This window comes from Balaenoptera borealis, assembly GCF_965194805.1.
Source record: "Balaenoptera borealis genome assembly, chromosome: 15".
Classification (NCBI taxonomy): Eukaryota; Metazoa; Chordata; class Mammalia; order Artiodactyla; family Balaenopteridae; genus Balaenoptera; species Balaenoptera borealis.
Genome location: NC_138871.1, coordinates 4,976,232 through 4,996,734, shown reverse-complemented (window position 1 = coordinate 4,996,734; position 20,503 = coordinate 4,976,232). Strand labels below are relative to the sequence as shown.

At 39.7% G+C, this 20,503-nt stretch overlaps 1 protein-coding gene across 2 annotated transcripts in view; it reads left to right on the top strand.

Annotated features, from left to right (window-relative positions):
- The window catches only part of IL1RL2 (interleukin 1 receptor like 2), a 59,978-nt gene that overhangs the window by 18,031 nt on the left and 21,444 nt on the right, over positions 1-20,503 (top strand). For both annotated transcript variants that reach the window (XM_082357390.1, XM_082357389.1), the window contains 4 exons: positions 1,193-1,352; positions 4,440-4,511; positions 17,374-17,503; positions 18,278-18,414. In XM_082357390.1, coding sequence (XP_082213516.1) covers positions 1,193-1,352; positions 4,440-4,511; positions 17,374-17,503; positions 18,278-18,414 — 499 coding nt within the window. The remainder of the gene's footprint in view (positions 1-1,192; positions 1,353-4,439; positions 4,512-17,373; positions 17,504-18,277; positions 18,415-20,503) is intronic.

Genomic DNA, 20,503 nt, shown 5'->3' with positions numbered 1-20,503 from the left:
ATATAAGACTTCTAGAAAGTTATTGTTCACATGATAAATAAATAAACAAATGTTCATTTTGGCATTATTGAGTTTCACCTTCCACAATGGATGCATTCACACTGTTCCAATGGTGGAGAGTGAGTTCTGACCATGGTTGACTCAGTGAGGAGAGAGCTCAAAACTTGAGTAATTACATCTTTATATAATTAGGGGTTGTATGTTTGTCTTCTCTATTATAAGGATTGTGAGCTTTCTGAGGAGAGGGACTGCATCTTATTCGTGCATGACCAGGGCCTCTCACAATGCTAGCAAAGAGCAAGAAAAATATTTGAATGAATAAATGGACTCAATTATCCCAGTTGTTATTTTGTAGATTGGCACTTCCTGAAGAAACGGGAAAAGGTTTGAGAAAGAGTTCAGGAGTGGGCCTCTGCGTTGGAAAAAACGATTCACATGAGAATGTGAGCTTATGACAGGACAGATGAATGGTGAGGCTTGCCCTCTGGGTGGAAACTGAGGAGAACAATGAGAAAGGCCTTCCTGAGACTAACCAGTCTTTAAGTTGGTTTTGTGTGAGGCTGTTTCCTTGTTGATGCAGTGGAAGCCTGGGTGACTTAAGAAGTGACGTGATATCTGCTCCCCTTAACCTTGCCACGTACTTTGACTATTGCTTAGGCCTCCAGGTAGAAGGTTGGTGAAGAGTTATTTTGGACCTCGACAAAGTCCAACCCCTGATAGGTGGAGAAGGTGCGATTGGACCTGTAACACAGAGGACGCAGTCCTTATTCACCTGGGCTTGCAATCTTGCAAAGGGGCTTGGTGCCATTAGATGGTGGTCCATTGAGAGACATGGAGGACCTTCCTGCCTATTCACATTCTCCTACCAAACTCCTTTATGGACCAGGTCCAATCCTTCTCCATAAAGTCTTCCTTCCAGCCTACATAAGCCTCTCTTCTGTCAACTCCCAGTAGACCTCATATTTATAGCTCTCACTGTAACCTGTAGAATATTCTTTATCAGTTTTCTGGGGAGATATGTATATATCTTATATAAATATACATATGTCTTCAATTAGATTGTAAATTACCTAAGGTCTAGAGATCACATAGGTTTCTTGTCTCCCCATGGTTCATAGAACGGTGCTAACTAGGAATGTAACTGATACCCCAAAATACTCTTTGAAATGAAAAATATATTTTTTAAATTTAGGACTGTAAAGAGATTGAAGGAGAACGATTTATTTCTTGGGGAAGGAAGCTTTTAGTGACGAATGTCTCAGCAAAGGATGGAGGGAACTATGCGTGTCAAGCCAGGCTCACATATGCAAAGAAGCAGCACACTGTTTTAAATAGCATTTCTGTGAAGATCAGTAAGTACACTCTTACCCATCACCTTGACTGCCTCTTGGCTTTGCGTGAGAGGTTGGCTTTGGGCAGAAGGGGTTCCTGATCTTGATTTTCCTGAGGGTTAGCAGTCCCTCAAACACGTCATTATTAGAATCAGAGGGTAGGAAGTGTGGGGCGAAAGGGCATGGGCTGTTTAGTTTTCTCATCTGAAAAAAAGGAAGACTCAAAATTCTGGGTTTATTCATGAAAATTAAATGAGATCATGTCTATGGAGTAGCACTCAGGGTGCCTGGCGAAGTATAGGTATTCAGTAAAGGGCAAACATGAATACCTCAATGATCTTACACTCTAGTCTTACATTGGTGGCTGAGGGAATTCTTTATAAGATGGAATTTCAAAGGCAAAATGAAGAATACCTTAAGAGATCATTGAGTCCAATAATCTGTATTTTATGTCATTGCAATAAATGTTTATTTATAATCTATTATATGCCAAAAATTGTTAAAACCTATAATTAAAAATTTTTTTTAAATTCTTTCTTTTATTGAGAAGCTCTCAGCCTGGTTGTAGTGGTGCTAGAAATGTAAATAGATCATCTTAACATTATGTGGTAAGGAGAGTGTTATAGACAGTGTCCAGGGGAGCAGGAAAAAAATCAGAAGTAGCTGCATGGGTGGCAAGTAAATAAATGGTCTTGGAAGCTTTCCAAGAGGAAATGTCTTCTCAGCTGAATTTTGAAGGATGAGCAGGATTTACAGAAGTAAAGAAGAGGGAGGAGGGACAGAGAGAAGTGTCTCAGGCAAAGCATGGAAGTGTCTACCATGATAGTTTATGTTGGATCTAAAAGTAATTTTGTTAGAGCATAAAAAACTGTGAGCTGAGGAGTGGCGGGAACTGAAGTCATGGAGTTAAACAGGGGAAAGGTCAAGGGGGCTGGTTATACGCAGGTTTTACCATGAAGCGCTGAAGAACCCTTGGATGAGTGTAAATGCAGAGCCACGAGGCTGCATTTGTGATGGATGAGATCAGTCCTAAGATGGTTTGAGCAGGAGTTGAAGGGGGTCTTGAGGCCTGGAGACCACTTAGGAGGCTGCTGCAACATCTGGATGTAACTATCTGAACTTCGCTGGAAGTGAAGATGGGAAGCATGGATTTTCTCCTAAGAACAATGGGAAGCAGCCAGAGCAGTTGAGAGCAGGAGAGTAGCATGGTGTAACATGTTTCTGAGAGCTCACTGTGGCCACTGTGCACAGAACGATCCCTATAGATAAGAATGGCAGTTAGGAGGCAGGTGCAGAAATGCAGGTGAGACATCAGGTAGGCACAGTCATCATGGTAGCACTGAAGATGGAGAGAGGTGGATGGACTCCAGGCATTCTAGGAGGTAAAATCCACAGGTCTTAGTGTCAGACTGAATGTGGGGTGAGGGATGTGGCAAGGTCCAGGAAGCTAGGCCTTTTGGATGGTGATACTATTCAAGAAAAAAATGTAACTCTGGAGGAAAACTGGATTTAAGAGTGAGATCATGAGTTTGGTCATGGGTGAGCTGAGTATTTGGTGACTTGAGATGTCAAGTAGGTCATGGCCTATATGGGTCTGGAGCTTAGAGTTACACCTTGCAAAGTCATTGAACTTTAGATGGTAATTGAAGAGGTGGATGTGAATGAAAGTGCCTAGGGAAAGAGTAGAGAGTAGAAAATAGGGTTTAGGTGTAAAGAAAGAGGCACAGACTGAGAAATGCTAAGAGGTAAAATTAGTTTGGCTGGGTGATGGTCATATGAAGAGGGTGGGAGAAAAGCTGTTGCTTAGAATGACATCTAGATTTTCTATGTGTGTGATTGAGTGGGAGATGGTATATTAACTGGCTGGTGATGACTTCTGTTTGGGACATACAATAAGTCTCCTACATAAGAACAAGTTCCATCCCAAGAGCATGTTTGTAGGTCCAACAAAGTTAGCTTAGGTACCCAACTAACACAATCGGCTATATAGTACTGTACTGTAATAGGTTTATAATAATTTTCACAAAAATAATACATAAAAAACAAACACTCAAAATAAAGAAAACATTTTTAATCTTACAGTACAGTACCTTGAAAAGTACAGTTGTACAGTATGAGAGCTGGCATACAGGCGCTGGCATCGAGTGAACAGGCAAGTACCAGCTACATCACCGCTGCTTTTACACTTGCTTCTGGACATCCTGGGCTTGAAATAAAGATACTGTACTCTATACAGTACTGTACAGTAAAGTACACAAAAGCACAACCACTTGTAGAGGATGCACACATGTGACAATGTACGCCAGACACATGAACTAACTTATGTGGACACACAAGCGCAAGTTAGCATCTTTGAAAGTTCACAACTTGAAGGTTTGTATGCAGAGGACTTACTGTACTGAATTTGAATAGTTTGTAGAATGTGCAAATATTATTGCTATCATGAAGGACATATGTTTTTGCATTTTTATAGCTTCCCTCGTATAACTTTTTCACCTCACACCCCAAATAGAGAGGAGGAATGTGGGATCCAGAGGGTGATTGCTAAATATTGGTAGACAAATTGGGGAGGGAAGGCGTGGAGAAAGACAAAGGGGTGGGGAGTCAATACAAGGAAGGCAGTTATAAAGTGAGGGAGAGGGATGAAAAAGCTGAAGAATAAGGAAGGTCTGAGAAGAATATGGAATAGCAGGGTTGGAGGATGGAGGAGTGGAACCGAGGACAGACCATTAGGGTCACTGTTTCTTTCTGTCTAGGACCCAGGCCAGAACTTTGCTTATCACCACTGCTTAATATGTGTACTGGATGACTAGGCAATGAGAATTTATTACACAATCTCATCAGTTTATATTTATGTCAAATATATAATGGTGATGTGAACTCTCTTAGTAGCCCAGCTTTTAGTTTTTCCCCTTAGCAATTCAATTATTTCTGGTTGAAAAATATGCATTTATGGAGCGATATTTTGTCACATCATGAGTTTTGTTTTTTCTTGACCAATGTTTATTGAAGGTCTGCTCAGTACCATGTTTTCTTTATGTTATTATTGCATTCAAGTAGTTGAGAATGTTTCTAATACAATTTCATCTGGGTATGATTTCTTATCAGGAAAAGTGGGAAATGGAAGAAGAATCCCTAAGATCATTTATCCAAAAAATAATTCAATTGAAGTAAACCTTGGTGAGTAAACTTATTGAAGCCTCTGAAATCACTAAGGGCAGGAATCAGTAAGTCCACACATCCTTGTGAATGTTTTTGAATTTTAAGAATGAAGATAAATACCATACAGGTGTATCCAGTTTCCAGCTTTGTATATACCTGAGTTCATCAGGAGAGGTATCAAAATAAAAAATCACAGAGCACAAGGCTGGGGAGGTTGTGCTATGAAAGGTCTGGCTGCAATCACTATGGGTCTAAAAGATTACTGTAAATCTGTTCACGCAAAGACAAATTCTTCCTGAAAGACATGATATGTAATATCAAACTACTGTTAAGTAATATTGATCAAGAGTCCTGGGTTATATTATCTCACACTAGGAAGGATATGAAAGGAGTAGGGGAAGTTGCCATGTTATTTTCCTTATTTTACATAGGAAGGGATCAATAAACACTGCCTCAGTTTGTGATCTAAGTGGAGAAAAATGGACTCAAATACTTTTTTAAAATTTAAAGGTAATCACTAGTAAGGTAAAAATGTGTTGAGTACCTTCTAAAGAAAAAATAAATTAAACAAAGTTTTTATTAAAAGACAGATGCTTGGGACTTCCCTGGTGGCACAGTGGTTAAGAATCCTCCTGCCAATGCAGGGGACACAGGTTCAATCCCTGGTCTGGGAAGATCCCACATGCCATGTCCCAACTAAGCCAGTGTGCCACATCTACTGAGCCTGAGCTCTAGAGCCTGTGAGCCACAACTACTGAGCCCACACGGTACAACTACTGAAACCCACCCGCCTAGAGCCCATGCTCCACAACAAGAGAAGTCACTGCAATGAGAAGCCCATGCACCACAATGAAAAGTAGCCCCCACTTGCCGCAACTAGAGAACGCCTGCGTGCAGCAACAAAGAACCAACACAACCAAAAAATTAAAAAATTTAAAAAAAAAAAAGATGTTCAGGTTGAGTCAAATATTAAAATCCAATTATATGCTCTCCTCAAAATACACAGATCTAAAAATACATGTCCTAGAAGATTAAAAATCAGTGCATAAGCAAGATATGCATAAGATTTGCATACAATAGCAATAAAAAGAAATCAGATTCGCAATATTAATCTTTCAATCTGATAATATATCTTTCAATGCAAAAAATTAAATGACAAATTGAATCGTTTTATACTAATAAAAATTATCCCTCCCCAAATAAAAATGTTTATGTGTCAAATAGCCATGCATCAAAATAAAATATATAAAGCTAAACTCTCAGAAATACAAGCACAATACAACAAGACAGTACAATAGTTTCAGTTATAGTGGGAGATTTTAACATATTCTGGCTTTGACAAATTTGCTAGTCAAATAAGGATCTAAAATACTCTAGTAATATATTAAGAATAATGTATTTAATGGATAGCATTCATAAACATCTATGAAAAACTCAGAGTCCCAAAAGAGGAAATTATACAGACCACGTGGTATAATCCCCATGTAGGTAATCTAGAAATTTATAGCTAAAATCAAAACAATGATAAACCCAACAAAAAATAAATCCACTAATTAAAAAAATTAAGCAACAACAAATTTAGCTTCTAATTATTTACTTTCTTGGTTAGATTAAGCCAAAGCCATTGGTACAGAATATTTAGAAAATAATGGCAGAGAGAAGATATCAAACTTCATGGAATGTGACCAACAGTGAGTTCTAAAGAAGCATGTATCTTTAAATATCATTATTATTAATAATAAGTGTAGAAAACATTAAAATCTATAATCTAACCCTTTAACTCTATAAAAAAGAGCAACTAAACAACTCCATGGAAGGAAATAAAAAAGATAGGCATAAAAAATTATAAAGTTATTATAAGGAAAACAACCAACAAATAGAATTGATAAATTACAAAGTTGGTTCTGGGATAGAAGGGTTGGGGCGGGGGTGGGGTGGAATAGAAAAAGAAGATAGAGGAAACTCCAGCAAATCTAATCCCCCCAATGCAGAGAAACTCAAACATTAAAGACAGAAATGAGAAAGCTTACAAAGCAACACATGGAAAGGAGATGAAATCTACTCAATACTTAAAAGGCTCTGGACCCACATGTTTCAAGGAGAGTTCTTTAGTTCTTTTGAACTTTCAAAGAAATAATAATGCCTATAATAAGAGATAGTTGTCTACATATCACTCACCATGTGAATACCCTAGTGGATTTCATAAACACCTAGAAAGGATAAATATACCTGTTATTAACTCTCTTAATTAACTTTGTTCCCCTCTCCTGTCTTTGAAAATTCTAGCCATTGTGTTTAGATAATTAGAAAGAAAATGATAAGTCATAGAGAGGAAGATAATCATATAACTATTAAATAAATTTAAAATCTTCCCACAAACAAAATTCCAGATTCAGTTGGTTTTACTGGTGAATTCTACAAAACATTTAATAAAGAGATAACATCAATTTTCAACAAATTGTTTCAGAGAGAAGTAAAAGAGGAAATAGTCCTTATCTCATTTTATAAGGTCAGGAAAACCTTGACACCCAAACCCAACAAGGATATTACTAATTTTTTTTAAATTTATTTTTGGTTGCATTGGGTCTTCATTGCTGTGCACGGACTTTCTCTAGTTGTGGCGAGCTGGGGCTATTCTTCACTGTGGTGCACGGGCTTCTCATTGTGGTGGCTTCTCTTGTTGTGGAGCATGAGCTCTAGGCGTGCAGGGTTCAGTAGTTGTAGCGCACGGGCTCAGTAGTTGTGGCTCACGGGCTGTAGAGCGCAGGCTCAGTAGTTGTGGTGCATGGGCTTAGTTTCTCTGTGGCGTGTGGGATCTTCCTGGACCAGGGATCGAACCTGTGTTCCCTGCATTGGCAGGTGGATTCTCAACCACTGTGCTACCTGGGAAGTCCAGAACATTATTACAAAGGAAAATTTCAGGCCAAATCTCATTCATAAACACAGATGAAAAATGTAAAGCAAATTGCTAGCAAATTTATTTTAACAACATACATAAAGGACTAAACTGGGGTTATACGGAGCAATACAAAGTTGTTTCATATTAGATAATTCACACTTTTATTTTGCATAAACAAACTAAAGGAGAAAAATAATACACTTACCTTATAGACACAGAAAAGTCATTTAGAAAACTTGAACTGGGAATTCATTATTAAAAAAAAATAAACTCTTTTATTAAGAATAGAAGGGAATGTCCTTAATCCGATTTTTAAAAATCTATTTTTAAAAGCCTATAGGAACAACACACTCAAAACTGACTTATTGAACACTTTTTCTTTGTTTGGAGGAAGAAGACAGTCAAAATCTTAACAGATTTTGGTTTTTGTAGAATTTGATACATTGATTATGACATTGGTATGAAAACTCAAAGATTGAATAATAGTTAAGACACTTTTAAGTTACTTGCTGAAACAACCGGCCTGCGGTCCCCAGGACTGTCACGGCTTCGGCCGCCGGGGCCCTTCCAGAGCCGGCAGCCTCAGTGAGGCCGCCCTCCCCTCGGGCTCCGGGGCACTTCAGTGATGGCGGAGGGAAGAGACCCCGAGCCGGGAGTTACAGCTCTGCGGAAACGTGGGCTCAGTTCTGGGCGAGGAGGTGGGACCGCTCAAGACACTTTTAATGAAGAAGAACTGAATGGGAGGATGAGTGACACCAGATTTCAAGATTTGCTTAAAAAAGATTTGCTAAAAAGACAATCTAGTCCTGGTATGAGGATCGACGGTAGAACAGAACTGAAGGCCCAGAAATAGATCCATGCATGCAAAGCACTTGGTTTTGACAAATCTGACACTACAGAGTAATAGGGAAAGTGCAGTCTTCTCAATAAATGGCCCTAGACAATTGGATGTAATATAGAATAAAACAAAACTTGCCCCCTTTCTCGTGCCTTTTCTAAAAATAATTTCAAGTGAATTGTAGACCTACCTATGAAAGTCAAAACCATACATTTCTAGAAAAATACCTTTATGATTTGGGGTAAGGAAAGGTTAAAAAAAACGAAGAACATACAAATTACTAGTCTTGAAGGAAAAAATTGGTAAGTGAGGCTACATTAGAAATAAGAACTTTTGTTTATTCAGAGAGTGGAAAGACAAGCCACTGAGTAGAAGAAGATACTTGAAATAAGTGAGCAAAGGTCTCGTAGGCAGGATCTAGGCCAGGCTCCTCCAAAATAATGAGGAGAAGGCCACCTGGTGGGAGGACAGACAAACCACTTGGACAGACAGCTCAAGTAGAGGATATCAACACAGCCAATAAAAAGGTTAAAAAGGTGCTCGACCAGGTGCAATCTAGGGAGATGTAACTTAAGTTCACTAGGTGATATCAGGACACATACATAAAGATGGCTAAAGTAAATAGACTGACGATCCCAGGCATCGGAGTCTGTGCAGTAACAGGAACTCTCACACTGCTGGTGGAAGCGTCAGAAATTAGAAAACAGCTTGGCATGTCATTTCAAGTTGGAGCTAGGCATAATGTATAATCTCCCAATTTTACTGGTAGATAATTCTGTATACTCATCGTGTACATGGGTGTGTATACATGAGGTATATACACATGTGACCTGGGAGACATATGCAGAAGAGAAGAGAGTTCAAATAGGCCATAGGCATAGGAGGTAAATAATAGAAACCATGTCAGTGCGTATATAGCAACAGTAAGAGAAATGAATAAGAACTAGTATGTTGGAGACCTTCAAGATGGTGGCGGCATAAGATGTGGAGATCACCTTCCCCCCCACAAATACATCAAAAATACATCTCCGTGTGGAACAACTGCTACAGAGCACCTACTGAACGCTGGCAGAAGACCTCAGACTTCCAAAAAGGCAAGAAAATCCCCACGTACATGGGTAGGGCAAAAGAAAAAGGGAAAAAACAGAGACAAGAGAATAGGGATGGGACCTGCACCTCTGGGAGGGAGCTGTGAGGGAGGAAAAGTTTCCACACACTAGGAAGCCCCCTCAGTGGCGGGGATGGGGTGGGGAGCTTTGGAGCCACAGAGGAGAGCACAGCAACAGGGGTGCAGAGGGCAAAGCAGAGAGATTCCTGCACAGAGGATCGGTGCTGACCAGCACTCACCAGCCTGAGACACTTGTCTGCTCACCCGCCAGGGCGGGTGGGGGCTGGGAGCTGAGGCTCGGGCTTCAAAGGTCAGATCTCCAGGGAGAGGACTGGGGTTGGCTGTGTGAAGACAGCCTGAAGTGGGTTAGTGCGCCACGGCTAGCCAGGAGGGAGTCCAGGAAAGAGTCTGGACCTGCCGGAGAGGCAAGAGACCATTGTTTCGGGGTGCATGAGGAGAGGGGCTTCCTGCTCTGTGAGCCTGCAGACAGCAAAGCACTGCCTAAGCAAGCTCCAGAGATGGGCATGAGCTGCAGCTATCATGTTGGACACCAGAGGCGGACACAGACCGCTACCTCTGCTGCCACTGCCATCAAGAGTCCTGTGTGCAAGCACAGGTCACTACCCACACACTCACAGGAGCCTATGCAGCACGCCACTGCCAGGCTCCTGTGATCCAGGGTCAACTTCCCCAGGATAACACACAGTGCACCTCAGGCTGTTGCAACATCACGCTGCCCTCTGCCACCGCAGGCATTCCCGGCAACCCAATTGTGACTACTATACCCCTCCCTCTCCCGGGCCTGAGTGAGCAAGAGAGCCCTAATCAGCCGCTGCTTTAATCCTGTCCTGTCTGGGCAGGGAACAGATGCCTGAGGGTGACCTACACGCAGAGGCAGGGCCAAAACCAAAGCTGAACCCCAGGAGCTGTGCGAACAAAGAAGAGAAAGGAAATCTCACTCTGCAGCCTCAGGAGCAGTGGACTAAATCCCCACAATCGGCTTGGTAAACCCTGCATGTATGGAATACCTGAATAGACAACGAGTGTTCCCAAAATTGAGGTGGGGGACATTGGGGGCAACTGTGGACTCAGGGTTTGCTTTCTGCATTTGATTTGTTTTTGGTTTTATGTTTACCTTAGTTTAGTTTTTAGTGTTTGTTTTCACCTGTGGGTTTGTTTATTGGTTTGGTTGCTCTCTTCCTTTTTTTTCTCTCTTTTTCTGAGTGTCTGTGTGTATGTTTCTTTGTGTGATTTTGTCTGTTTAGTTTTGCTCTTACCATTTGTCTTGGGGCTCTGTCTGTTCGGGGTTTTTTTTGTTTGTTTTTCTTTTTGTGTATGTTTCTGTGATTTTGTCTGTTTAGTTTTGCTTTTATCATTTGTTTTGGGGTTCTGTCTGTTCTTTTTTTTTTTTTTTTTACCTTCCTTTTCTTCTGTGCTGTGCAGCTAGCAGGCTCTTGGTGCTCTGGCTGGGTGTCAAGCCTGGACCTCTGAGGTGGGAGAGCCGTGTCCAGGATGTTGGACAACCAGAAACCACACGGCCCCATGTAATATTAATTGGTGAGAGCTCTCCCAGAGGTCTGTCTCAACACTAAAACCCAGCTCCACCCAATGGCCAGCAAGCCCCAGTGCTGGACATCCCATGCCAAACAACTAGCAAGACAGGAACATAACCCCACCCATTAGCAGACAGGCTGCCGAAAGTCATACTAAATTCACAGACAATCCAAAACACACCACCGGACGCGGCCCTGCCCACCAGAAAGAGAAGATTCAGCCCAGCCACCAGAACACAGACACCAATCCCCTCCACAAGGAAGCCTACACCAGCCACTGAACCAACCCCACCCACCAGAAACAAGAGGAACTATGAACCTGCAGGCTGTGAAAAGGAGACCCCAAACACAGTAAGTTAAAAAAAATGAGAAGACAGAAATATGCAGCAGATGAATGAGCAAGGTAAAAACCCACCAGACCAAATATATGAAGAGGAAATAAGCAGTCTACTTGAAAAAGAATTCAGAGTAATGATACTAAAGATGATCGAAAATCTCATAAATAGAATGGAGAACATACAAGAAACGTTTAACAAGGAATTAGAAGAACTAAAGAGCAAACAAGTAATGATGAACAACACAATAAATGAAATTAAAAATAGAAAGAATCAATAGGAGAATAACTAAGGCAGAAGAATGGATAAGTGACCTGGAAGACAGAATAGTGGAAATAACTGCTGCAGAGCTGAATAAAGAAAAAAGAATGAAAAGAATTGAGGACAGTCTCAGAGACCTCTGGGACAACATTAAAAACACCAACATTCGAATTATAGGGGTCCCAGAAGAAGAGAAAAAGAAAGGGTCTGACAAAATATTTGAAGAGATTATAGTAGAAAACTTCCCTAATATGGGAAAGGAAATAGTCAATCAAGTCCAGGAAGCACAGAGAGTCCCATACAGGATAAACCCAAGGAGAAACATGCCAAGAAACATATTAATCAAACTATCAAAAATTATATATAAAGAAAAAATATTAAAAGCAACAAGGGAAAAGCAACAAATAACATACAAGGGAATCCCCATAAGGTTAATAGCTGAACTTTCAGCAGATACTCTGCAAACCAGAAGGGGGTGGCAGGACATATTTATAGTGATGAAAGGGAAAAATCTACAACCAAGATTACTCTACCCAGCAAGGATCTCATTCAGATTCAACAGAGAAATTAAAACCTTTACAGACAAGCAAAAGTTAAGAGAATTTAGCACCACCAAACCAGCTTTACAACAAATGCTAAAGGAACGTCTCTAGAAGGGAAACACAGAGAAGGAAAAGACCTACAAAAACAAACCCAAAACAATTAAGAAAATGGTGATAGGAAAATACATATAGATACTTACCTTAAATGTAAATGGTTTATATGCTCCAACCAAAAGACACAGACTATCTGAATGGATACAAAAACAGGACCCGTCTATATGCTGTCAAGAGACCCACTTCAGACCTGGGACACATACAGACTAAAAGTAAGGGGATGGAAAAAGGTATTCCATGCAAATGGAAATCAAGAGAAAGCTGGAGTAGCAATACTCATATAAGAAAAAATAGACTTTAAAATAAAGACTATTACAAGAGACAAAGAAGGACACTACATAATGATCAAGGGATCAATCCAAGAAAAATATATAACAATTGTAAATATTTTTGCACCCAACATAGGAGCACCTCAATACGTAAGACAAATGCTAACAGACATAAAAGGGGAAATCGACAGTAACACAATAATAGTAGGGGACTTTAACACCCCACTTACACCAGTGGACACATCCTCCAAAATGAAAATAAATAAGGAAACACAAGCTTTAAATGACACATTAGACCAGCTGGACTTAATTGGTATTTATAGGACATTCCATCCAAAAACAACAGAATACACTTTCTTCTCAATTGCTCATGGCACATTCTTCAGGATAGATCATATCTTGGGTGCCAAATCAAGCCTTGGTAAACTTAAGAAAATTGAAATCATATTAAGTATCTTTCCGACCACAATGCTATGAGACTAGATATCAATTACAGGAAAAAAACTGTAAAAAATACAAACACATGGAGGCTAAACAATACACTACTAAATAACCAAGAGATCACTGAAGAAATCAAAGAGGAAATCAAAAAATACCTAGAAACAAACGACAATGACAACACGACGACACAAAACCTATGGGATGCAGCAAAAGCAGTTCTGAGAGGGAAGTTTATAGCAATACAATCCTACCTCAAGAAACAAGAAAAGATCTCAAATAAACAACCTAACCTTACACCTAAAGCAATTAGAGAAAGAAGAACAAAAAAACCCCAAAGTTAGCAGAATGAAAGAAATCATAAAGATCAGATCAGAAATAAATGAAAAAGAAATGAAGAAAACAATAGCAAAGATCAATAAAACTAAAAGCTGGTTCTTTGAGAAGATAAACAAAATTGATAAACCATTAGCCAGACTCATCAAGAAAAAAGGGAGAAGATTGAAATCAATAGCATTAGAAATGAAAAAGAAGTAACATCTGACACTGAAGAAATACAGAGGATCATGAGAGACTACTACAAGCAACTATATGCTAATAAAAGGGACAACCTGGAAGAAATGGACAAATTCTTAGAAAAGTACAACCTTCCAAGACTGAACCAGGAAGAAATAGAAAAAATGAACAGACCAATCACAAGCACTGAAAATGAAACTGTGATTAAAAATCTTCCAACAAACAAAACCCAGGACCAGATGGTTTCACAGGTGAATTCTATCAAACATTTAGAGAAAAGCTAATACTCATCCTTCTCAAACTCTTCCAAAAAATTGCAGAGGAAGGAACACTCCCAAACTCATTCTACAAGGCCACCATCACCCTGATAGCAAAACCAGACAAAGATGTCACAAAAAAGAAAACTACAGGCCAATATCACTGATGAACATAGATGCAAAAATCCTCAATAAAATACAAGCAAACAGAATCCAACAGCACATTAAAAGTATCACCATGGCCAAGTGTGGTTTATCCCAGGAATGCAAGGATTTGCAATATATGCAAATCAATCAATGTGATACACCATATTAACAAATTGAAGGATAAAAACCATATGATAATCTCAATAGTTGCAGAAAAAGCTTTTGACAAAATTCAACACCCATTTATGACAAAAACTCTCCAGAAAGTGGACATAGAGGGAACCTACCTCAACATAATAAAGGCCATATATGACAAACCCACAGCCAACATTGTTCTCAATGGTGAAAAACTGAAACCATTTCCTCTAAGATCAGGAACAAGACAAGGTTGCCCACTCTCACCACTATTATTCAACAGAGTTTTGGAAGTTTTAACCATGGCAATCAGAGAAGAAAAAGAAATAAAAGGAATCCAAATCAAAAAAGAAGAAGTAAAACTGTCACTGTTTGCAGATTACATGATATTATACATAGAGAATCCTAAAGATGCTACCAGAAAACTACTAGAGCTCATCAATGAGTTTGGTAAAGTTGCAGGATACAAAATTAATGCACAGAAATCTCTTGCATTCCTATACACTAAAAATGAAAAATCTTAAAGAGAAATTAAGAAAACACTCTCATTCACCACTGCAACAAAAAGAATAAAATACCTAGGAATAAACCTACCTAAGGAGACAAAAGATCTGTATGCAGAAAACTACAACACTGATGAAAGAAATTAAAGATGATACAAACAGATGGAGAGATATACCATGTTCTTGGATTGGAAGAAATAATATTGTGAAAATGACTCTATTACCCAAAGCAATCTACAGATTTAGTGTAATCCCTATTAAACTACCAATGGCATTTTTCACAGAACTAGAAAAAAAAAAATTTCACAGTTTGTATGGAAACAAAAATGACCCCGAATAGCCAAAGCAATCTTGAGAAAGAAAAACGGAGCCAGAGGAATCAGGCTCCCTGACTTCAGACTATACTACAAAGTTACAGTAATCAAGACAGTACGGTACTGGCACAAAAACAGAAATATAGATCAATGGTACAAGATAGAATGCCCAGAGGTAAACCCACACACATATGGTTACCTTATCTTTGTCAAAGGAGGGAAGAATATACAATGGAGAAAAGACAGCCTCTTCAATAAGTGGTGCTGGGAAAACTGGACGGCTACATGTAAAAGAATGAAATTAGAATACTTCCTAACACCATAGACAAAAATAAACTCAAAATGGATTAAAGACCTAAATGTAAGGCCAGACACTATCAAACTCATAGAGGAAAACATAGGCAGAACATTCTATGATATAAATCACAACAAGATCCTTTTTGACCCTCCTCCTAGAGTAATGGAAATAAAAACAAAAAATAATAAATGGGACCTAATGAAACTTAAAAGTTTTGCACAGAAAAGGGAACCATAAACAAGATGAAACGACAACCCTCAAAATGGGAGAAAATATTTGCAAACAAAGCAATTGACAAAGGATTAATCTCCAATATATACAAGCAGCTCATGCAGCTCAATATCAAAAAATCAAACAACCCAATACAAAAATGGGCAGAAGACCTAAACAGACATTTCTCCAAAGAAGATATGCAGATTGTCAACAATCACATGAAAGGATGCTCAACATCACTAATCATTAGAGAAAGGCAAGTCAAAACCACAATGAGGTATCACCTCACACCGGTCAGAATGGCCATCATCAAAAATTCTTCAAACAATAAATGCTGGAGAGGGTGTGGAGAAAAGGGAAGCCTCCTGCACTGTTGGTGGGAATGTAAATTGATACAGCCACTATGGAGAACAGTATGGAGTTTCCTTAAAAACTAAAAATAGAACTACCATATGACCCAGCAATCCCACTACTGGGCATATACCCTGAGAAAACTATAATTCAAAAAGATACATGCACCAAATGTTCACTGCATTTACAATAGCCAGGATATGGAAGCAACCTAAGTGTCCATCATTGGATGAATGGATAAAGAAGATGTGGCACATATATACAATGGAATATTACTCAGCCATAAAAAGAAATGAAATTGAGTTATTTGTAGTGAGGTAGATGGACCTAGAGTCTGTCATACAGAGTGAAGTAAGTCAGATAAAGAAAAATAAATACGGTATGCTAACACATATATACGGAATCTAAAACAAAAACGGTTCTGCTGAACCTAGGGGCAGGACACTAATAAAGATGCCAACATAGAGAATGGACTTGAGGACACAGGGAGGGGGAAGGGTAAGCTGGAACGAAGTGAGAGTAGTATAGACATATATACACTACAAAATGTAAACTAGATAGCTAGTGGGAAGCAACCGCATAGCACAGGGAAATCAGCTCGGTGCTTTGTGACCACCTAGAGGGGTGGGATAGGGAGGGTGGGAGGGAGACGTAAGAGGGAGGGGATATGGGGTTATATGTATGCATGTAGTTGATTCACTTTGTTATGCAGCAGAAACTAACAGAACAGTGTAAAGCAATTATACTCCAATAAAGATTAAAAAAAAAAAAAACTAGTATGGTCCATTGTCTGTATGGACTATGGTGACACACAACAGCATGAGTGAGCATCACCAACTAAACATGGATCATTGGAAGCCAGGGTTCAGGGGTGAGTAGGAAGTGATAAAATATAAAATAAGGAAAGCAAGTGGGTGGCTTCTGGGGTTTTGGCAATATACTATTTTCTGGATGAGGTGAAGGTGATATGGATATTTGATTTTTAATAATTCAGTAACTTTACATTTATACTCTATACTTTTTACCATAACTGTGTTATATTTTACAAATAAGAAAAAAAACTTAATACCACCTAGAATAAAGAAACTTAAAGTAGACTGTTTAGAAGTACAGTAATTTTTTTACATGTAGTAAATAGATCGAATTTATTAGGCTTTGGGGGCAAAATAAAATGAAATGAAATGTATATTTATTTAATATAATTTTTGAATGCATGTGGAGGCAGGATAAAGGAAAGAGGGAAAGGATAGGGGTCACAAATGGTGAAGTAGAAATATCACTGGATTTGGAATTAGGAAACCAGAGTCACATCTCGTTCCTTCCTCTAATGTGTGACCTTGGGCAAAGCACTTGATCTGTCTGAACCTCAGTGTTCTTATCTCTAAGATGGGGATAATAGCTCTGCCCCTTTTCTGCCTTGTAGGAGTGTCTGAACGATAAGAAGACTGAAGGAGAAAACGTGTGTGAAATACTTTGTAAACTTTGTAAACTTTGCTAAGTTTACTGAGAGTAGAAGCAGTATGCGTGCCCCTGATATTGTGGGAAAATTGGTCTGAAGCTGGTGACGTTTGACAGCTTATTCCTGTCTCTGTACAATAGGCATCCTGGAAGGTCATGTGTCCTCGTCCTTTCCATCCAGGGAGAGAATAATGTACAGTAGATGAACATTGACCTCAGGGGGACATTTTTGGTAATTGAAATATATTCAAGGCTCAGAAGCAAGGTGCCTTTGTTAAGCAGGTCACTTTGGTAGTGTTTTCATTGTGTGTTTATGAATTTGATTGTACAGGTTCCACCCTCATCGTGGACTGCAATATAACAGACACACGGGGTAACACAAACCCGCGCTACTGGAGGGTCAATAACACATTGGTCAATGTTTACTACAAGGAATCCAAACGAATTCAAGAAGGAAGCGAGTAGGTGTTTTGCTTTTCTGGCTTCCCTAAAACCTAGCACGAATTTCTCCATCTAAATGATTTTGGTGCTGGTACTGCTTTATTTTAGGTGGCTCTCACTGTCTCTCCCCTCACTCCTTTTAGTTGTAGTTTTCAAAGTCCTTTTCAGTACTGTGGGGCCAAGCGTCTGGTTCAGAGAAGATGCTCATGTTATTACTCCTGCTTGGATCATAGAGAGAGGAGACAAAACAACAAAGTATGGCTCCAAGCAGCAAGATCAGTTTCTCTCAGCTACTCCTTACAACCAGTCTCATTCCTATTTAGGAAGGCCATGGGCCTTCAAGGCTTAAATAGCAAAATGGCCACAACACAGGGATTTTGGGGAGAGACGATGCATGATCATTACCTACTGGAGTGGTGTAAACCCAATTTATGGTGGTTTAAGTTGAGTGGTATGAAACAAGACTAATGAAGTCAAAAGGCAGAAGAACTTGTGTTGGGCTTTGCAGTGTAGGTAGGTTAGGATGAGTGGAGAGGGACAGGGGGAGGCCCCTTTGGGCTGAGGATGGTGTCTCTAATTAAAAGGACTACACTTCTGCATCACTGTCTAGAAGAAAATGCAAATTTGGTGCTACACAATCCATCACCTCATTGAGCCAGCAGGCTATTCTTAGGGTGAAATGATGGCCCCAAGTGTTCTCCAGGAAAGAACTTTATTCTCCAGACAAAAGGTTATAAAATATGTTGGTTAAATACAACTCATGTACATATTAATGACTGGCTCCTCTTTCATAGAAACTACACTGTTTTTCAAGGACATCTTTTTTACACAATGAACATAACCTTCTTAGAAGTGAAAATGGAAGATTATGGCCACCCTTTCACATGCCATGCTGGAGTGTCTGCAGCTTACGTTATACTAAAACTCCCAGGTAATACTCTAGTGGGATGCATTCGGCTCAAGAGTGTTCCAGGTGATGGCAAGGAAACACAAGTGAAAGAGGAGTGACTTGAAATGTTTGGTGTGAGGCAGCAGAGTGGTATTAAATAGGGAAACTCAATATGAAATCTAGATAAAAGCTGATACCCTGTCTAGTCATGTTCTTGGGGTCAGGCTGTGGCTTCACTACAGTGTCCTTAGAAAGCTCCCTATTAGTATGCGTTGAGATTTTATGCGTCAGAACTCTAGAAAACACAGAAGTATTCCTTTATTAAACCTGCTTGCTCAACTTTTATAATCATGTACTTGTGATTTTCAGCTTTTAGGTTGTTCATTATAAATCATGTGATGTAAAAATAAAGTGCTAATGCATATTTTTATCATGTAACTTTGTAAAATTATCTGTAGAGGCTGAATCCTGATATTGGAGCAGGAAGGCTTCAAATTCCATGTGTGTACACAGATTGTGCACTTAACACTGTACAGAGTGTGCTGATTATCCATTGGAGGTGATGGAACCAGAGAGTAAATAGTGAAGGATGAAATCATAATCTCGAGAAAAACTTTCAATTCTTAAATGTATCAGGGGAAATGTTTGAAGTACCTTGTAAGAGGTTTACCAAGCCTGTAGTTTACCAAGACAGCTTTTTTATAATTCTATTAATATCACCTATTTTTTTTTGGATAGCTACACACAAGAGAGAGGGCTTGAATTTTCCAGTGTCCCTTAAGGATCAGTTAAAGCCATGTTTGCGTGCGTCTAGCTAAAGTCTCACTAGCGTCCATCCCCTCCCTTTGAATGGCAATCAGTAGGTGTGTGTACACAGCAGCCTGCATTCCTGACTGGGCTTTTTCCCTACCTCACTTCCATGCCCAGAGGCCAAGGTCACACTGTCCCCAGGTGCCTTTCCTGTGAATGAGCACACAGCACCTCCCCCTTCTCACTCTGGACCACGGGGAGCCCTCTTGGGTGCCTCAGGTAGAAGGAGTTTTGGCTCATCTGCCATCACTGTCTATTTTTCCTCTGCTCAATGGCTTTTCTTTGTCATCGAAAGTCATTTGGGATCACTTTCCCCCAATCAGTCATGTGCATCCCATCTCCCTCTATGGCACATCTGGGTGATTCTTGAGATTCTATCCTCAGAGCCACTCTTTCTATACCCTCCTCTCTGATACTATCCCTTATCCTCATGGTTTCAACTGTCATCCCTGTGTGCGTGAAAACAAACTCCACGTCTCCAATGACATTTTCCCTTCCCACGTGGCAACTCTGCATTTCCAACTGCTTACTGGACAGATTTTGAACTTTATATAAAGAGAGTTACATAGTAGGTTTTCTTTGATGTGTTGCTTCTCTTCTTAGGTTTATGGGGTTCACTGAGGCATCGGTGATGTAGCGTGTAGCAGAAGTTCATTCATTTTCAGTGCTGAATCCTGTTCCATTGAATAACCAGGTTACAGTGTATCCATTCTACTGTAACTATGTGGTCACTTGAGTTGTTTCCAGTTTGGGACTGTTAACAAATCATGATGCTATGGAAATTCTTGTGTGTTGGTGCTGGCGCTCATGTAGAAGCATTCCTTTGTGATACATCATTAGGAGTAAAATTGCTGGAGAGAGTGCCTCAGGGTCCACACCAGAGAAAAGAGGGGGACCTGATTGTGGGAAGCCTTGGAAATTGCACAAGACCTGAAGTGGTTATAACTGAAATCTGCCTCAACCTAGACTGAGGAAGACCAGTGTCAATTTCTATGTCAATACTGCCTTATAGGTAGTAACCACGTGGAAGTACTGTATTCAGAAGGATTCTGAGGCAAAGTCCAGGCTCAGAGCAACTAATGATGTTATCAGTTAACACCTGGTGATCATACAGGAGAGGGGACATGTCCTTAATCTCCTTTGTTTTATGTTAGTTAAGAAATCTACGCTTACTAAATTCATCTTTGTTCCTATCAACACTTATTTCATATCTCACATGCAATGTATATTTGGACGTGTGCACTCTGTTTTGTTCTCCCTAAATTCTTAGGAACAAACCCTCTTAAATCCAAGCCTCTTGTTGGTTTCCTTGGGACCTGAA